Source organism: Garra rufa, chromosome 12 (genome assembly GCF_049309525.1).
Source record: "Garra rufa chromosome 12, GarRuf1.0, whole genome shotgun sequence".
Classification (NCBI taxonomy): domain Eukaryota; kingdom Metazoa; phylum Chordata; class Actinopteri; order Cypriniformes; family Cyprinidae; genus Garra; species Garra rufa.
In genome coordinates, this window is record NC_133372.1 from 34,384,588 (window position 1) to 34,405,154 (window position 20,567).

General features: G+C 35.5%; 2 protein-coding genes across 2 annotated transcripts; both read right to left on the reverse strand.

Annotated features, from left to right (window-relative positions):
* Window positions 1–6,123: 6,123 nt before the first annotated feature.
* gpr61l (G protein-coupled receptor 61-like) lies at window positions 6,124–11,139 on the reverse strand. Its single transcript, XM_073852246.1, has 2 exons — window positions 10,726–11,139; window positions 6,124–8,672 (listed from the first exon to the last, which is right to left on the reverse strand). The coding sequence occupies exon 2, from the start codon at window positions 8,581–8,583 to the stop codon at window positions 7,297–7,299; it is 1,287 nt and encodes a 428-aa protein (XP_073708347.1). The 5' UTR covers window positions 8,584–8,672; window positions 10,726–11,139; the 3' UTR covers window positions 6,124–7,296.
* A 2,794-nt stretch (window positions 11,140–13,933) lies between these two features.
* Window positions 13,934–20,139, reverse strand: parp3 (poly (ADP-ribose) polymerase family, member 3). Its single transcript, XM_073851947.1, has 11 exons — window positions 20,032–20,139; window positions 19,152–19,343; window positions 18,278–18,403; window positions 17,983–18,162; window positions 17,740–17,884; window positions 17,195–17,415; window positions 16,828–16,983; window positions 15,770–15,850; window positions 15,346–15,523; window positions 15,115–15,258; window positions 13,934–15,004 (listed from the first exon to the last, which is right to left on the reverse strand). The coding sequence occupies exons 2-11, from the start codon at window positions 19,329–19,331 to the stop codon at window positions 14,826–14,828; spliced, it is 1,590 nt and encodes a 529-aa protein (XP_073708048.1). The 5' UTR covers window positions 19,332–19,343; window positions 20,032–20,139; the 3' UTR covers window positions 13,934–14,825.
* Between the last annotated feature and the right edge of the window lie 428 nt (window positions 20,140–20,567).

Consider the following 20,567-nt stretch of genomic DNA (forward strand, 5'->3'; position numbering starts at 1 on the left):
TGTGTGCAGGAGTATGTGTGTGTGTGTTTGTGTGATTGTCCTAAAGGCTTCCTGTGGACACACTGAGAACAAGATCGCAAAGCATCTTCCCAATATGAGATGAAATCACTTTACACCAAGATGGGACATAGCAGAAATATTTGTGCAGCCTCATCACAGCCTGAATTAACTTTCTAAGGGACAACTGACATAAAATACAAAGGATGTACTAGATTTAGCACATGGCAGAGGTCAGTTAATTGGCTTTGGAAGAAATGGTGGAATGGTTGAGAAAGGATGGGTAAATATTTTCCATTGAATGAGGAGATTGACTTTGTAATATTGTACAATGGCTCTGGAAAAGTATTTGGACACTTAATTCATATGTAATAAAATGTTATTGCATGGATATAATATTACTTCTATCAATTCATTGGTAAGCAAGTGATGTAATGCTAAATTTCTCCAAATCTGTTTGGATGAAGAAACAAACTCATTTTTTGGGTGTTTAAATACTTTTTATGAAGCCACTGTATGCTGATTACTGTCGCATTGACTACAGGCAGACACATTAAGATTACCAGTGACAAAAACAAAGGAAGATGCATAGAAAAGTGTGAAGGACAGGGGAAATGAAAGATCACTGCCTTCAAACTAAGGAGTGTGGTGACCTTGTTGTGCTGGGCCTGGGAATGAAGGAGGTGTCCACTGGAGGAGGCCTGAAGGTCAGGGATGCTCATTAACCTTGAGGAAAATCTGCATCATTATAGGTTTGAAGTGGTAGTGAAAAAAGTTAATCTCTAAAACACAGCTTAACTGTATTACTCTGTATGTTAATTTTACTGTTATACTCACCTCAAACATGGAGCTCTTCATCAGGGCTGAAGGGCATTTGACGGCTGATTGCTCTTATACACTAAATAACAGCCTGCGCAGTATGTACCATTTCCTTTGTCCTTTTTGCCCTCAAGATATATATAGTTATATACAATTGAGGTAAAAAGTTTACATACACCTTGCAGAATCTGCAAAATGTTCATTATTTTACCAAAATAAGAGGGATCATACAAAATGCATGTTATTTTTTTATTTAGTACTGACCTGAATAAGATATTTCAACGATCGGCCATTTTGGGAAACAAATTAACAATTTATATACTTTTTAACCTCAAATGCTCGTCTTGTCTAAGTCTGCATGAACTCTTTTTTTTTTTTCACCCAGACTTAGACAAGACGAGCATTTGAGGTTAAAAAGTATATAAATTGTACATTTGTTTTGAAACTAAATTATCTGTAAATTTTTGTTCTGGAAGTGGACTTCTCCTTTAATATTGTGTACCTAAATAATACACAGTGTTTTTTGTTTAGTGATAGTTGTTCATGAGTCCCTTGTTGTCCTGAACAGATAAACTGCCTGCTGTTCTTCAGAAAAATCCTTTAGGTCCCACAAATTCTTTGTTTTTTCAGCATTTGTGTGTATTTTACACTGAGGACAACTGAGGGACTTATATGCAACTATTACAGAAGGTTCAAATGCTCTCTGATGCTCCAGAAGGAAAAACAATGCATTAAGAACCAGGGGTGTAAACAGAATGAAGATGTGTACGTTTTTATTTTGCCTAATTATCATATTTTTTCGTTTAGTACTGCCCTTACAGAAGCTACAGAAGATAGCTTCTGAAGGGCAGTACTAAATGAAAAAAAAAGATATTTCGGCAAAATAAAAAAAAAATCTACACTTCTTCATTCTGTTCAAAAGTTTTCACCCCCTGACTCTTAATGCATTGTTTTCCTTCTGGAGCATCAGAGAGCATTTGAACCTTCTGTAACAGTTGTATGTGAGTGTTGCATATAATAAAAAAACAGCTGTGGATCATTCAGGTAACAATACAGTATCAAGTGTATGTAAACTTTTGAACAGTGTCATTTTTATAAATTCAACTATTATTTTCTCTTGTGGACTATATGTAAATGGCTTATGTGAAATGTCTTATTCAGGTCAGTACTAAATAAAAAATAACATGCATTTTGTATGATCCCTATTATTTTGGTAGAATAATGAACATTTTGCAGATTCTGCAAGGTGTATGTAAACTTTTGGCCTCACCTGTAGCAATGATTTTTAATACAACAATTAATTTAATAAAGACAAATAAATAAATAAATAAACTCATCTACCATATCTGTTTTGCCTATGAACCCACAAGGAAAATCCTCATCCTTATGGTGAAAGCAGCCCCTGTGGATTTTAGGAACATCTGCATTCTCCAACCTTTACAGCCATTAAGAGATCATCTTCCAGAGCCTCCTATTAATAACCACTGTCAGCCTTGACTGTCTGCGAGAGGACATTTTTTCATTTGAGAGCTGGAACATTGTTAATCTCCTGACTGTCCTTCCAGAGTCTCATATGTGCAAGGATAGAAGATGATAAATTTATTTCCGGAAAAAATCCTGAGTTCTATGTTACTTGTCAATATTACAGACCTTGTCTCAGAGATTCGTTTTTTTTTCTACTTCAGTTTTCACCTTCATGCTACAGAGACACTCTTCAGATAATCACACTGATTAGGTTCAAAATGATTGTGTAACAGGACTAATTCCCCTCACGGCTCAGCCTGAAAACATCTGGCTTCTGGAAGTGAAGGATTGAAGTCTATTCTGCCATTGATGCAGACTCTGTATGATTCCGAATTGAATTTTTAGACTGCCTTTTGAATACTAAGTAAATTCATGAATTCAAAATGAGGTACAAAACACAATGCAGAATTGAACTTTGAATTTGAACTTATATTATTGATTTTATGCTATTTAAAAAAAAAAAAAACATTTAATTCATGATTGGTTGTGATCTTAACATATAAAATGGCTCTATCAGCATTTATAAGCATTCTGTGCTTTACTTTTTTAATTAATTCAATATAAAACAGAAAGCAACAGACAGATCATGTGGATTACCTCGGTGCATTGGTGTCAAAGAGGCAGCCACTTTGAGATCCTGACATAAAAACCTTCTTGTGCCACTAAATTGATTTAATAAACTCTCATCCCACTAGCTTAAGTGGATTCCAGAAGCAGGATTCGGAGCGCTGTGTTCTGACACTCACACCTGCCCCTACAGATGTTGCTGCAGTTATTATTCCATTCCAGATTCACCCCACCCAAAACCTGGTTTGACAGCTTTAGACAAAATTGCTTCCAAACTGCTCAGCTATTACGTGGCACATGCAGACATTTTAGTCCTCTGTCCTCATTGCATAACAAATCATTTAAATAAACAACTATAATGAATCAAATAAATACTCATTTTGAGTGCAATTGAGTGTTTAAAAACTTGGCCTACCCAGTCACGCTAAGATAATAAGGAGAGTCTGATTATTCATAAACACCAACACTCTAAAAAATACTGGGTATTTTTGTTTGGTTTTTTTTGGATTTTTTTTTTAACCCAAATGCTGGGTTCAGCCTGTTGGGTCATTTTATTGGGTTGGTTTTTTTTTATATTTTTGCCCAGGTGCTGAGTAGTTTTTTTTTTTTTTTTGCACTCTAAAAAATGCTGGGTTAATTTTTAACCCAAATGCTGGGTTCAGCTTGTTAGGTCATTTTTTGGGGTTATTTTTAATATTTTTTACCCAGGTGCTGTAAAGTTTTTCTGTAACTAAGCTGCTGGGTCATTTTTAATGATGGGTTATTTTTTTCTACCCAACTGTAGGGCTGAGCCGATGAAACCGATGAAACAACCCAGGAGAGAGCAGTTCTCAGTTTTCAGTTCACATTTATCCCAACTACACTCTTAAAAATAAAGGTGCTTCGCAATGCCATAGAAGAATCTTTTTTGTTTAAATGGCTCCATAAAGAACTTTTAACATCTGAAGAACCTTTCTGTTTCACAAACGTTTCTTTGTGGCGAAAGAAGGTTCTTCAGATTATAAAAAGGTAAGAAAGAGATGGTTCTTTAAAGAACCTTGGGCTGAATAGTTCTTTGTGGAACCAAAAATGGTTATATGGCATCGCTGTAAAGTTGGGTCAAAATAACCTTGCATGTGTTCTGTCAAATATTTACCCAGCATTGGGTTGCCAAAAGATCCAAGCTGGGTTATTTTTAACCCAGCATTTTTTAGAGTGAAGTGAGCAATCAATAAATTCTACTAACAACATACTGTAATTCGGAAAGTGGGTTAATATAACACCTTCACTTTTTTGTGTGCTTCAGTTTACAATTTTATTTAAGCATTCGGGCATTTGTAACTTATGCACATTAAAAAAAAAAAAAAAATGCTGGGTTAAAAACAGCCCAGCGCTGAGTGAAATATGGACCAAAACCTGAGATTCGGTTGTTTTGACAAAGTTGCTAGTTTTATTTAAATCCAAATTTTTTTTTTTTAAATCAATCCAAAATAGTTTGGAAATTAACATTTATGAATATGTTTAATAAATGGACATTTATGAATAAGTTGAATAAATAACTAAATAGACTTTTTTAAATTGCTTATTGATAAATGTTCACTTTGATTTTGAGTTGATTATTGCTGATGCCGCTAGTAATTATATGTCTGATTTTGGGTTCATTTTAAAACAGCCATATAGTAATTTTAAACAATAGCTGAGTTAAATAAAATGATTCACAAGGTTGGGTTAAACGTTTAACCCAGTCGCTGGGTTTGTCCATAATTTACCCAGCACTGGGTTGATTTTAACCCAGCATTTTTTAGAGTGCAATGTTTAGAGCATGTCTTTATCGCCTTTATCGTGTCCATTGTGGAGGAGGTGGAGTTTGTTGTTGATCACATGACCGTGATTTCCCCCCTCTTTAATCATTTTCCTTTAATCTTCACCTCAACATGTCTAAATCCTTTCAGGTTCTATTTTTGCCTGGCCTTGTTTTGATCATGACAGGGACACTCAAGTTTATGAATCCCTAATCATGCCACATGTACCTGTCTCCCTGACTCTCTCTCTCTCTTTCTCTCACTCTCTCTCTCCCCCCTCCCCCTCTGTTTCTGACTCTCTCATTGTTTGAAGTGACAGATCAGGTCACTCTCTATTGAATCACTGATGAGAAAGACCTGTTTTGAACCATAGGCTAATCCCCAGCAAGAATATGTCCTGCTAGCTTTAGAGAATATGGCTTCATTCAGTCTTTTCCTTCACATACTGTAGTACTTGCAGTGACTTGGATCTTCATAATGACTCCAAAAGACACTGAGCCGTCTCATTTCATGTCTGAATCTGCCAAAAATATGTTTGTGTCATATTTCACCCTTATGTTCATGTCATATTTCACCCTAAAAATGATATTATGCTTAAAAGAAAGTAAATAATTTTTTTCATTTGACATTATCATGATTATACATATTTTTCTATTCAAATCTCATTAAAATATGCTAAAGCAAAAAAAAATATATATATATTTTTTTTTTATTTAGGGGTGAAATTATGTGACCTATAGCTTTTTTATTTATATACGCAGTTCCTTCACACCACTGTCATTGACACACCAGCAAACCGTGGACCTGTTATGTTTACTAAACTAAAGCGTTGAATATACTGTACGGGCCAAGTTACATCATTAAAATAAATTCACCATCTATTCTGCATTATGAACCCGCAAAAAGGTCATTGTCACTGTTTGCTATGAACAAACAAGCTGGCTCCTGATTTTTTCCCTCTGTTTGTTAAAGTTGTACACTAAAAGGCAAAAGACCATAAAATTGCAGCACGTTATCTCATTTTGCGCACTTGCATTGCATGGTAATGATTGCTAGTATATTGCTCTCAAAGGTTACATTAAAAGCCCACATCTAAAACTATAGGTAATTTCTTCCTACATACTGTAATAGTCATATAAAACTGGTATTACCATATAGTGTAGCTTATAAAAAGAGCTAGCCTGAAACCCTTTTATTTCAGCCAATCTGCTAGGACCATGCTCAAAGCTGCCCTGTTGCTATGCAAGTCCCTGTCTCATCACATTTCCATGGTTACAGGGCAACATGGAATTAGTAACAAACATTAGAGCTCCCTCAGATACGCAAAGAAGGTTTTTCTCCTCAGACTAAACTGAATTAGGCCTGGTAATGTAACATGTGGAGTGAGAAACTTTTTACAAAGTGAGGCATTAAAGCACATTTCAAATGCTAGAAATATGTTTTATTATTTTCACTGAAATAATGTACATAATATTATTAATAACTGACATTTGTGTCATGATAGTATCAATATAGGCACGATTACGAGTCACGGAGACTTAAATAATTGTAATTATTGAGTATGAGTTGATATTATGAAACAAATGAATAATGACAGAGTAATTCTGCAACAAAATGTTGAATATGCAATGAAAGTTGTGAAATTTGATATTTAACCTTATTATTTATACTTACTGTTGCCACTGATCTGGGAACCATAACAACTTCTAGATACATATAGATTACACTGGTCCAAAGAGCATTTTGATCTGATTTTGCATGGATTTAACATAGGATTAGTTAACTTCCAGAATATAAATTTCCAGAGAATTTACTCACCCCCATGTCATGCAAGATTTTAATGTCTCTCTTTCTTTAGTCAGAAAGAAATTAAGGTTTTTGAGGAAAACATTCCAGGTTTTTTCTCCATATGATGGACTTCAATGGAGACCAATGGGTTGAAGGTCCAAATTGCAGTTTCAATGCAGCTTCAAAGGGCTCCAGCCAAGGACTAAGGGTCTTATCTAGTGAAACAATCTTTTTAACGATCAAAAAAAATAACAATGTATATACTTTTTAACCTCGTCTTGCACTAGCTCTGCGATGCACGTTCACGCCTTGCGTAATAACGTTGGAAAAGTTTGTTCTTTGTATATGTATTTTGGTTAAAAAAGGTAGGGCAGGGCGAAAACCGAATTTTCTTCAAAATCGCCCGACATCGTTGTTTTACCTTTTTTGCAAAGGGTGTTAGACACTGAGTCGGTACTTTCGCCTACGTCACACGTGAGTGATTACATGCAAGAGGTTATAAAGTATTATACTTTTTTTTAGAAAATGACCAATCATTTTGCTAGATAAGACCCCTGTTCCTCAGCTGGGATGTTGAGCCCTTTGAACCTGCATTGAAACTGCAATTTGGACCTTCAACACATTGGTCCCTGTTGAAGTTCACTATATGGAGAAAAATCCTGGAATGTTATTCACGGAAACCTTAAATCCCTTTTCGACTGAAGAAAGAAAGAAATTACATAGGACAGAGTAAATTAGCAGGAATTTTTTATTCTGGAAGTAAACTAATCCTTTAATGCTCTTCTTACAAACAGAACTTTATAAGGCTCGAATTGGCTAGTCATTCCTCGGGAATCTGGCCAGGTAACCTGGCACCCTGGTCCACAGTATTCCTCGGACTGGAATTGCCACAACTGGGCCTGGTGGTCTCAGCCGTGCTGCTGGTCCTCTGCAGAAACTGAAGAAAGTTTTCCTGGATGGAACCTTCGTGACTGGAGGCTCTTAGTTCAACGGGTCTACTGGCGCAACATTTTCTTAGTTTTATTAGTTCCTCGCGGATCTGTCGGTTCAGAAGCCCGTAGAAGAACGGATTCACAGCGAACGAGGCGTACGCTAGCCATGTGACAGCTTCTTCGATGTCCCCTGGGCTCTGAAGTGGAGTGGTGATGGACATGTGAAGGTGGAAACTGAAGTACGGGAGCCAGCAGATAAGAAACTGGCCTACAATGACAACCAGGGTGATAGCAGCCTTTCCGCCTCCAAAAACTCTCTCTGGAGACAATCTCTGGGGGAGGCTGCGGGTGGTGGTGATGATAGTGGTCTGACTGTTAATGGAATCTGAGCGACGCTTAGCCTGGTTGGCGGTCCAGGTGGGCATCGGTGCGTGCTGGCGAGCTGCCGTTCGAGCGACTTTGTATACGTTGCAATATACGGCAAAAATCACAACAGAGGGAACCAAGAAGCAAAGCACACTGAAGAGAATAGCAAAAACCTTCCTGAGACGGCTGTGGCTCCAGTGTAAAGAGCAATGGGCTGCTGCAATGGAGCTTTGATTTCCATACGCTGGCCAACCGAGAAGCGTAACCAACGCCAGCAGGATGGATTTGACCCAGATGAAGACCATAACACCAAGCGCCAGGTTTAGAGTCATCTTTACCTCATATCGCATAGGATGGACAATGTAGTAGTAGCGTTCAATACTGATCGCGGTCACAGTGAGAATAGAGGCACAGATGAGGAATACGTTTAGAAAGATGTACACTTGGCACTCCAGAACAGTAAAGGCTACAGTGCTGAAGAACGGAGAACTGGATATTATCCCGAGAGGCATCAGCAGTATAGCACAAAGCAAGTCGACTGCACAAAGATGACAGACAAACACATATTTTTTCATGTGAGGAGCTCGGGCAATGGCCACCATGACCCCGCTGTTCCCCAGTAGGGCTGCCAGGTTGAGGGTCACCATGCAAAACAGCCCAACGAGATCCTTAATCTGGGATTCAGAGTGGATGACCTCCTCCATGCTGGGAGGGGTAGGCTTGGTTGTGCTCCGCTGGCCGGACGTGTCATTTAGAATTGTGTGATTGGTCAGGAGACCCAGCATCAGACCTGGCACGGCTTTCTCCATGCTTCACGGGTTTGAGGTTGAACCGAGCTTCTCCATGCTTAAATGTTGTTTTGTCTTCTGTGTGTCAAGCATTTGTGTCGAAACCATCTCTGAGAAGAAATGAAAAAACTATTAAAACTGTATTTAACAATTTAAAAGCTTGGGGTCAGAATTTATTTATTTATTTGGGAAAGAAAGTATAGAAATTAATAATTTTATTTAGCAAGAATGCTTTAAATTGCTCAAAAGTGAAGATAAAGACATTTATAATGTTACAAAAGATTTGTACTTCAGATAAATGCTTCTGAAATTTCTATATCAAAGAAACCTGAAAAAATTCTACTCAGCTCTTTTCGACATAATAATAATAATAATTATAATAATAAATGTTTTTGAGCAGCAAATTTGAATATTAGAATGATTTCTGAAGGATCATATGACTTGAGTAATGATGCTAAAAATTCAGCTGTAAAATCACAGGAATAAATTACATTTTAAAATATGTTCAAATAGAAAACTTATTTTAAATAGTAAAAATATTTAAAAATGTATTACAAAATTGTATTCTTTTCTGTACTTTGGATCAAATAAATGCAGGCTTGATAAGCAGAAGAGGCTTGTTTAAAATATTTTTTAAATCTTACTGTTCAAAAACCTTTGACTGGTAGTGTACATTCTGATAATTATATAGTCGGAATAATAACTATATATTTACAATTTACATGTATATATTCAAACTCACAACTATATTTTTAGATTTAATTCTGTTTATTTGTCTTTCAACTGTAACTATAACTTATATACATATATTCATAATCTGCATTTATATGTTCAGTTTATCTATATATTGAAACTTTCATGTATATATTCATAATTATAAGCACATATTCACAATTTGCATTTGTATATTCAGACTTAAAACTATATATTCAGATTCAATATTAATTTCAAACTATATATTCTGATTTACATTTACAGTATATTTAATTTATAGATTTACTTCTATATATTTCGTATTTGGCACTTTATACCACACACACACACACACCTATATAATAACAGCATAACATTATAACATAATAATTACATTATGTGGTGTATATATATATATATATATATATATATATATATATATATATTATATGTATATATTTTCTAAACTAAAATAGCTTATAAAAGCTTGTAAAAACAATAAAGTAAGCTGTAAATTGTTCAAAAATTAAATAAAATATATCAACAATGTGTGTGTTGTGCCATAAAAAAGTAAAATAAAAATAAAATAAGCAATGCTGCACATTGCAAACCACAGTCCTTTGAGGATAAGGGAACCTTAAATGAATTACTCCATAATTCATTGTGCAAAGGTCATTAAGAGGATTGGTGACTGTTTCATAGCCATAATGATTAGTTATGTAAATTTGTAACGCCTCCATCACTCATCATTCAGCGTGAGAGGGAGAGAATTCCCCTTCATGTCAAACTAAACATGCATTTATTATCAGAACACGGAGGTTGTTATTACATACACACACTGCAAGTGCAAATGAAAAGGAAATTCCCTCATACAAAGTTAATGAACAAGTCCTGAATGCATATGGGAAATCAGTTTCTTTAAATTGTCAACCACCTCTAAGGTTCCAGATTATTCCCAGAACCACAGGGTCAATTTCCTTTTACTTAAGCCTTCATGGAAAATCACCCTTATTTTTGTTTCAACCCACTCACCAGGTCTCTCTATATGCTAATGAGGGCAGAACAACATCCTGCCCTTCCTTGTTGGCAACTGACAGATTGCTTTCACCCAACAGGAGCATAAATGTTTTTCGCACAAATGGGTTGTTGACCTTCAGGGATCAATGAAGTCGGAGGACAACATGACCGTTGTTATTGTTATTTTTTGTCAGTGGGAGTCACATGAGTCATACCTGATTGTGCACCACGGCCTCCCCGCAAAACAACCCACCCTACGCCCTCCCCCAGACCCTCACATGAACTTTTTCTCACTTCACTGGAAATTCAAAAAACTGATTTTCCACCGAATTAAAATGAATGACCCGCTGTCATGTCAGGTTGTCCTCCGCTGTTCTGAATTATCCTCACATGATGCCTCAACACAGAACATTAATAACTGGCCGTGGAAGACGACAATGTGATTTTTCTTACCTGTCAACTTCAGGGACTTCTTTGCTTGCTTTGATAAATCTCCAATCAGATTTGAGATACGAACATCTGGACATTTTTCACACGTGTGGAAACTTTCCTCCTGCAGACATTACAACAAGTGCGGTGCAATCCCACAGGAGGCCAGTGTTTCAACACTCAAGATCTCAGGTGATTTCAGTGGAGAACAACCAAAGTGCATCACGATCCCTCAAAAGTATTATCATCCAGGAAAGCCCCGGCTCCGAGGAGCGAAGTTCACACAGGTGTCCCTAGGCTGCCCTTTTCCATCTAACAAAACCCAGGTGAAGCAGAAAGGATATGGTCCCACCTGCTCTTATTGTTTCCAGTAGTGTTGATCAGTATTCACACCACTTAGGCCGGTGTCCGTCAGGATGCTCTTCCACGCTGTGTCCGGTGCTGTGAAGGGCTGTGACTGTCACACATTGTGTCTCTGTGATTTTTTTCTTCCTCTTTCAAACAGACACATACTCCTCTGTCCTCCAGAGTGGCAGTCATCCCCTGGGTCCTACTGCACACCATTAAGCAAGAAGATATTGTAATGGTCCATTGTAGCTTGACCAAACCATTCATTCATTCAGCACTTTTGAGGATGTGATATATGCTCTCAGAATGCCATTTGTTCAAATATATTGAAAGAAAAAACATGTATCAGCTTACTATTAAATATTACCTCATGGAACCCAACTATTGATTGATTGAACTCTGTGACCCTACACCTCTGCTATATCTTATCCACCTTTTTCTTCACGTAAGAGTGGGCACAACCACTCAGGATTTTTAAGCTCAATTTTATTACTTTTTAAGACCTGCACAAATAAAATGTCAGATATATCATATGATTAGTAGAGCTATGGTAACATATTAAGCTGTAAAATTACTGTAAAAGCATGATTTAAAGTTTAGATACAGGTTTTCAAAATGGATAAGTCAAAAGTTTCAATTATTATATTAATTTAAAGTATTTTTATCAATCCAAGTTATTATCAGTGTTAGGAAAAGTTACTTTTAAAAGTAATGCATTGCAATATTGCGTTACTCCCTAAAAAATAACTATTTATGTTGCTTAGTTACTTTTATGGAAAGTAATGCATTAAGTTACTATTTTTAGCAAATGTAAAAGCCAAAAAGTGAAATGAATAAGCCTCAGGCTGAAAGAAAGGCAAATACAGGTCTGTACAGTAGAACGCAGAAGTAAGTTCAACACTCTTCAGCAAAAAATGAAGCACAAATGTTAGTTTATCTAAAGTAATTTTTGCTTATTAGTATGATTGAATTGGATCAACAAAGGTCAGCAGCAAAGACACTGGTTAATAAAATGGGACTAAAACAAAGGATTTTTGTGACCCTGGACCACAAAGCCAGCCTTAAGTAGCATGGGTATATTTGTAGCAATAGCAAAAAATACATTGTATGGGTCAAAATGAACTTTTCTTTTATGCCAAAAATCATTAGGATATTAGCAAGTAAAGATTATGTTCCATGAAGATATTTTGTAAATTTCTTACCGTAAATATATCAAAACTTAATTTTTGATTAGTAACATTCATTGCTAACGACTTCATTTGGACAACTTAAAAGGCGATTTTCTCAATATTTTTATTTTTCTGCAACCTCAGATTCTAGATTTGCAAAAAGTTGTATTTCAGCCATGTTATAGTACGTTATTATCGTCCTATGCCAACAACCTTATTTATTCAGCTTTCATATAATGTATAAATCTCAATTTCGAAAAATTGACACTTATGATGGGCTTGTGGTCCGGTCCAGTGTCACATTTGTGTTATTTACCATATTTTAATTGTTGCAGGTTTGCGTCATATTCTGAGTTTGCATTTCGCAGTTTTAATTCATTTTGATGAATACTGAATCTGTTTTTTTTGCGAGTGAGATGAATAAATGCATGTTCACATTTAGTTTTGACCTACAGTAACATCATGTTTACACAGCGCACATGACACCTGTACTTCCGTCAGTCAATAAATGGGAAAACACTGACATAAGTAACTGATATTACTCATTTGAAAAAGTAACTCAGATATTTTCTTGTAAATGTACAAATTTATTTTCTGCCAGCAGGAGGCACTTTCGAAGCAGCAGAAATATAGTGATTTTCTCGGTAAAAGCTGTGCACAAGGTGGCTCAACACCTGATTTTAAAACCTGCAGCACTCATATTTTATTCAATAATAGCTTTTCGAAGTTTATTTGTCACATTCAGCAATATCGCAAATCTTGTCTTTCAATCCACAAATTAAGACCTTTTGAAATCATGATTAAGACTTTCCCAGGGTTGCCAGGTTTTCACAACAAAGCCCGCCTAATTGCTACACAAAACTCTCAAACTAGCCCTATCATGTTTTGGAAAAAATTCGCATTCCAGGGGATAAATATTACATCACTGGAGTTGCTTCAACCAGCGGACATGAAAAACAACCCGTGGCAACAGTGTAAAAGTAGCCAAATTCCCCGGGAAAACCGCAGACTTGGCAACACTGTCTTGTACCATTTAAGACTTTTTATGCCCTTGATACTACTAAATTTAAGACTTTTTAAGGACCTGCGGAAACCCTGTATACATAAAAGTAAGTTTCTTTTAAAGAGAAGACGTGATTTCTATGTGGCTGCTTGTTTTTAAGTATGTTGGGGAGACAAATTTTCCCAAAAACACATTAAATGTAAAAACCAAGTAGGTTGTAAGTAAGTAAATGTATATACTTATACAATATAAAGTAAACATAATGTAAACAAAAATAGTTTTCTGAATTCTATAACAGTTTATACAAAAGCTGGTTCATGTATGCTTAATAAAAATTGAAATTTCAAAATGTGTCAAAGTGCTAAAAAGTGCATTTAGATTTAATGGTTATTAAATATGCAGGCATGTCTATTATGCAGTATAATACTGTAGAAGTGAGAATGTGAGGTGAATGTGATTAAAGAACATAGGCTCAGACTGCTATTGTACTGCTGTCCACATCAGAACAATGTACAGAGTGATTATAAATCCACATAAAGTCTAGTAAATGATTCTTTCCTATAACAAAAACCTAAAAAAAAAACCCATTGTAAACCATTTTACTGATTGTACAAACACAGCCCTGTGGCTCTCATACATCTATAAAAAAGGTTTGTAGTTTAAAAAAAGTGACATCTACTGGTCATAAGGAGAACACGACAGTGCAAGTGTATAATTATGTATATAATTATTTATTATGTTCAGATTAACATTTAAAATATAACTTTTCTTCACAGCTCAACATAACATATCAGAGGAAAGAATATAACAATGGCCATATATCTTTTGCCTTTGAAGTGCAATATAATTGTATAAACAGCTTTAAACAAATGTTTGATAAAGTAAACATCCGACTGAACAAAAATGTCTATAAATAGCATTATACATCCTTCATAATCTATGCTTGTCAGCAATGTTTGAGCAGCTTGCATGCACATAGTTGCATGAATTAGTTTAGCTTTAACTTGAATATAGGTCACAAAAAACGTAGAATTATTAGAAATATCCTTCCAAAGAAATTAATTTAGACAATTTGGCTTCAAGCATACTTCAAAAATATTATATTAAATGCTCTTTTTGTATGTAAAATAAGGGTATTTAATTTGGAGGAAAAATCAAGCAAGCTTTAAATTAAAATATTTTTATCCCTTTTTTGGCCTTTTTTAACTTTTTAACAGTTTTTCAAAATTTTAAAGCTAAACACAGTACAGAAACCTGCAGTTATGTTTGTAATAAGTCAGTTACAGAAGAGAAATAATAGGAAAACATTCAAACCTCACTTGAATATTAGAAAAAATGAGCATACTGTAAAGCAATATTAACCAAGTTGTGCAGTGATTAAATAATTATTAGACTTTCCAACTCAATAAATAGAGGTATCATCAAATTAACATCGCTGAACTGTATCACTGCCACACAAAAATCAGTTTAACAAAATAACAATTATAAAATAATGATTATAATTGAACATTCAACTCTTTATAAGTGAGAGTAAAACCTTGTAGCATAAGTTGCATTCGTAAGTGGCTGCATATGTATAACTGTAACTGTATACAGTTCCAACTTCAATTCCAATTGAACTTCAATTCCAGGAGGTATCGAATACGACACTGGCTTTCCTTATAGATGAGGTACTCACTGTTGTAGAAGGAACTTCTTTCATACTGCTTTTGTTTTATGGCTTTTCCTTGAGGAACCGCCACCTTCTTACCATCAAACTCAATGAAGACATCTTTTGAGGGATCTGAAGAAAAGAAAAAACTTAGAGACTTAAGACACTGTCAAGAAGCTAATGTCTAAACAGAATTTGACATGTGTAATAAGGAATGATTTTTGATTGTATGTGGAAAGAACCTGGCTCTAGGGTTCCGCGTGCAACTACGCTGTCATAGCCAGCGGGAGCCTTCCTTAGACTGCAATCATCCTGTGTGATGGTGTACTCTTTTCCCAAAGCAACTTCATTTAGAAACATGATGCCGGTGTTGTTGGATGGATGCACTGAAAACACAAAAAACACAATTTTAGAGATGAAAAGTGCCTATTATAGCTAGTCTATACTGATGCAAACAAGGTCCCGTTCCTCACCATAGCCAGCAGATTTGACATTTTCAGAGGCAAAATAGATTCCCCTGCCCACACGTCCACCAGAATGGGGCATAATGCGAAGGCCGCTCTTCAGAATGGCTGCGACCACTGCCACGTTTGTTCCATGCCAAAGCAGCTTCCGGTTCTCCAATGCATCATTTTCACTGAAGCGCTCAGCCTACACAAGCAAATGTGCACATGCATGCACGCACACACAAAGGATTTAATTAGGAGAAGAATAACAGAATTCAGAACACCCACTGTGACTGCTGGTGTGAAATGAAATTAGGAATCTAATGGGCATCTAAAAGGAGTTCAAATAGAAAAATATTACTATGCATTTGAACAGTTACAGGTTTAATGTTTACTTTAATAACGCTTACTATGCATAAGCTTTAAACTTGATTTATGCAATACCATTCACCTCTGCGTCTCTGTCAACTTCCCAGACGTCCACCAAAGTGAGTCTTTTTTCTCCAGTGGCCTTCAAGTACTTCTCAATAATCTTAAGAGAGAGAAATTAAGAGATTGCTGCACTGCATTTCAAACCACAACTCAAGATCAATTACTTTTATAATGCTTAGTTAATGTCCATAGTAAATGTAAATCCTAAACTTAAAGATTTCAATAATTTAGAGGTTAAATATATATATATATATATATATATATATATATATATATATATATATATATCCTTCTGAAATCATTCTAATATTCTGGTTTGCTGCTTTATTATTATTATTATGTTGAAATAATAATATCGAGTCGATTTTTTTTTTCAAGTTTCTTTGATGGGTAGAAAGTTTAAAAAAAAACAGCATTTATCTGAAATAGAAATCTTTTGTAACAATAAATGTCATCACTTTTGTTGACGTCCTTTTGATAAAGCATCCTTGCTAAATAAAAGTATTCATTCTATCATTGAAAAAAAATTGTACTCAACTGTTTTAAATATTGATGATAATAATAATAATGTTTCTTGAACAGCAAATCAGCATATTAGAATCATTTCTAAAGGATCATGAAGACTGGAATAATGCTGTATTTTGGATCAAACGCAGGCTTCGTGAGCAGAAGACACTTCTTTAAAAGATATTAAAATCATTAATAGTAGTTATTAAGATGGATGTAGTTTAGAATAGATAAAATCTACTTGGCAAAAATATGACAAGAATATCAACTTGCATAATAATTATGCACAAATATAACACACATATTAATATATTTATGTCTTCAGTAAGAATATGTGATTTTTCATTTAAGTCTGCAAATAAACTGCCAAAAAATCTTTTAAAACTTCTTAAAACTTTTCAGTATTATGCTAATAATATACACTGCATAGTTTTTATTTGATATTAATTTAATTTAATTTAATCATATATACACACACACACACATATATATATATATATATATAATTATATTTTGAATCCCAGATTTCCTGTGCAGACTCAGACTATATAGATTTCTGTGTATGGAAACCTTAAATTCCTTTGACTTCTTATCCATCAAGCTTAGATTGCATTTGAGAGACTGGTAATTTTGGTCAACCGGATGAGGCACCACATCCTTCATCTCTTCTTTGGCTTTCTCGGATTCAGCTTTGAGACTCTGGGCAATCTCAATGTCTGCAAGAACCTACAAGATAAAAGCATAACAGAAAATGTTGGACTTAACATTGGTCATTCATCTAAAACACAAGATCAATGTGTTTTACTGTAGCCAAGACTTTTTTGGCCTGTGTATGATTTGACTAACAAATAACCCTCTCTGAAAAGTACAGTAGAAAGTCTGACAACTAGCCACTATTTCATAAAATTGGGTACACAGTAACTGTAGTGAATCTCACCAAAAGCATCTCTTTCTTGCCCTGAAGGACAGAATCATCAGAGATGACAGGGGGTCTGTTGCGGCCGAAGTTATGAGGAATTATGGTGAAGAATTTGCTGGTGAGTTCTTCCAACTTGTTCCGTTCCCCCTCCTTTATTGCAGCTTCAATCTCCTCCAAAGCCTCAAAGCCTTTGGCTATCTGCGGCTTGCTGAGTTTCCCCAAGGGCATCTTCTTAATATCTGACAGAGAAATATGCGACACATGAAACTTCTCCACAAAAACGGATCTTATTTAATGTTACAGATAGGGCTCAGAGAAGCAGTAGATAGGACTCAAAAAGGCAGCAAAAAGTTCCATCTTCAGTTCACAATCACACTGCCAAAACTCCCCTGTGGCCTTCAGAGATACATATGAAATGGGAAATGAATCCCTGAGCGATCTTCATAGAGTTTTAAAAGATATAACTTATTTTTCTCAGCTATCAACATGGCTTTTGAAATGAACAGATGAACTGGGACTTATAGTCCATTCAATGATTCAAAGCTACATCAGGATAAACTAACCCAGGTTCATGCTGGTCATGGCTTCTTTGAACATGTCGTTGTCGAAGATGAATCGCATGAGTCTCTGAGTGGCATCATCCAATGTACAAGGCAGAACATGCTGTTCGCTTTTCACCTTCACATCTCCACCGTCTACTGTATCAACCTGCATGAAACACAAAATGTTAGAAATAGTGAAATGTGTTATTCATTTGCAAACTTCAAGGACTCCAAGGTTCAATCAAGGATGTAATAAAAGAATACCTTCACTTCTGCATCCTGGTCCCCATCTACCTCTATTAGCGTGTACTTCCCAGAATGCGAGACAAAATTTTCTCGATCGCTCCAATTATTCTTGGTCTTGTCTTTGAACTTCTTTTCAAAATTCTTAATGGCTGCATCAGCGGTAGATGGACCAGCTAAATTGTTTTGGCCTGACTCTCCCTGAAAACAGAAAAAGACAGCAAAAATGAGTCATCCATCCATTAGATGCTAGAAGAGCATTTTCGCACATCATGCTACGATTTAATTAACTGACAAAAGAAAGAAACTAACTTACCACTCTGCCCCATCTCGTCCAGCAATAGTACTTTCCTCCGAACACTAAGACTTGGATTACGTAGAACTTGTTGTTGTTGTTTCCAATGTTGGTTTGGTTTAGCATACAGTCGTAATCTTCGTGAACCTGTATGTTCAGATCAAAACTTTTCTGTGATTCAGGGCAAGTAGTAATTTGAGTTGGCTTTTTGGATTTGCACAGCTAATTTACTTTTTAATTACAAGTTCAGTCTTATGGCAAGCGTTATTAGTCGTAATTGCATTTTTACTAGTAACAATTCAATTAGAGAGCTCTATAATACAATTTTTACTAGTAACAATTCCAATTACAGAGCTCTCTAATGCGGTTCTTACTAGTAACAATTCCAATTGTTGTTAAGAGCTCTACAAATTATTTTTACTAGTCATATGTCTCCATTGACTTCCATTCATTTTAATTACAGAGCTCTATAAGTGAATTATTACTGGTAAGAATTACAATTAGAGAGTTCTACAACTGAATACTTACTAGCAACAATTCCGATTAGAGAGCTCTCTAATTTAATTATTACTAGTAAAAATGCAATTACAGAGCTCTACAATTCAATTTTTACTAGTAAAAAACAACATTAAAGATGTTTAATTGCAGAGCTCTGTAATTGTAAAAATGAGTGGAAGTCAACGGAGACATACGACTAGTAAAAATTAATTTATAGAGCTCTGTAATTGGAATTGTTACTGGTAAGAATTGAATTAGAGAGCTCTCTAATTATAATTGTTGCTAGTAAGAATTTAATTAGAGAGATCTCTAATTGAATTGTTACTAGTAAAAATGCAAATAAGACGACTAACGCTTAGTATATTTTAGGCTAAAATGGCTTGCCATACAGTCTCACCTCAGCATTTGATAGATGACAAAGGCTGTCTGGGTTCCTCGTGCCTTTCACCGGTGGCCCTGTTGCTTTCAGAGCCTCTTTGGCAGAGGTGAACTTGTCCTTAGGAGGGGCTTGAGGCTCCTCCTTTACCTTCTTCCCTCCAGCTTTGGTGCTTGATGTTGCCCTTCTCTTAGGTGCCATTCTCTTTCCTCTCTGTTTATAATTAATCATAAAGTTTATATTTGGTATGTTTAGCGTCATGTCTCGATCATATATATCTTAACATGTTTAAAAAACATTTCTTTCACAAATCTTAAATAGGTTTTCATTGCAATACCACAACTAAACATGTCACCTTTGAGAAGATTTTTGTTTTGCTGTGCAACTTCTATAATGAATCCAAATATTTCTTTCTTTATTCCTGTTTATAATCAACAACAACTATATTGTTTGATAAAATGGTATGATATCAACTTAAGATTGCTAACAATAAATTAACACAGTACTGCTGAGACATGTGCGGACATGCTGGATTTGACTGTAAGTTACGTAGATCTTTCTGGCAGCCTATCAGAGCTTGGCTGCATTGAAAATGCGTTTATTGAAATCACGGGGGTTTGTCTAAGCAACACTGAAAACATTTACTTACTGACAAATATTTTCACGAATAAGCATAAAATGTTAAATATGTGAAATAACATCTGTTCATAATCGCGGCGAGTCAGTTGCTATGTGGTTAATGCAAAGCTTGTAACGTTAGCTAAACTGATGAGTGTTCTTTATGCACACCTGCATGTAACTTAGTAGATACAGTACCTGTAGCAACATACCGTCCACAGAGCAATATGACCTATTAAAATGACTAGCGATTTTATTATTAGTCATATGAAATAATACTGACCTGCTAGTAGTAACCGTGCTGTCAAAGTTTGCAGATTCACTCTCACTTTCGGACTGTCTGCAGCCTGACTTCCGTGTTTCTGACAGAGATTACGTCAACGTCACCCCCTCCTCACTCAGCTGTTCAGGAAGCAAAAATTTACCACAGAAACCTTATTTTACGTCAAGCTACCATAGTTAAAGCAGTACTGTGATAACATAAATGAATATGCTATAACTTTCTGTCTTTTTTCTTTAAATGAAAGTAGTATTTATCGAACTTGCCGTTCAAATCGTTGCGATTCATGATCAATCGATTACATTTCTCAAAGATAGCATGCATGCCAACGTAATCAACATTGAAAGTGGATCAAAACCTTTCATCAAAGTTGTCCAAAACAACCGAAACAATACCCGTTCTTGTCTTAGGACAACTTTGATTAACTTTTTTAGTCCACTTAAAATGTTGACAACTGTAGGGGAGAGTGGGGTGAGTTTTGTGCCAGTTTTTACTTAAAGTGACTTTATAGTGAAGCCATGACAGTAACCCCTCCAATT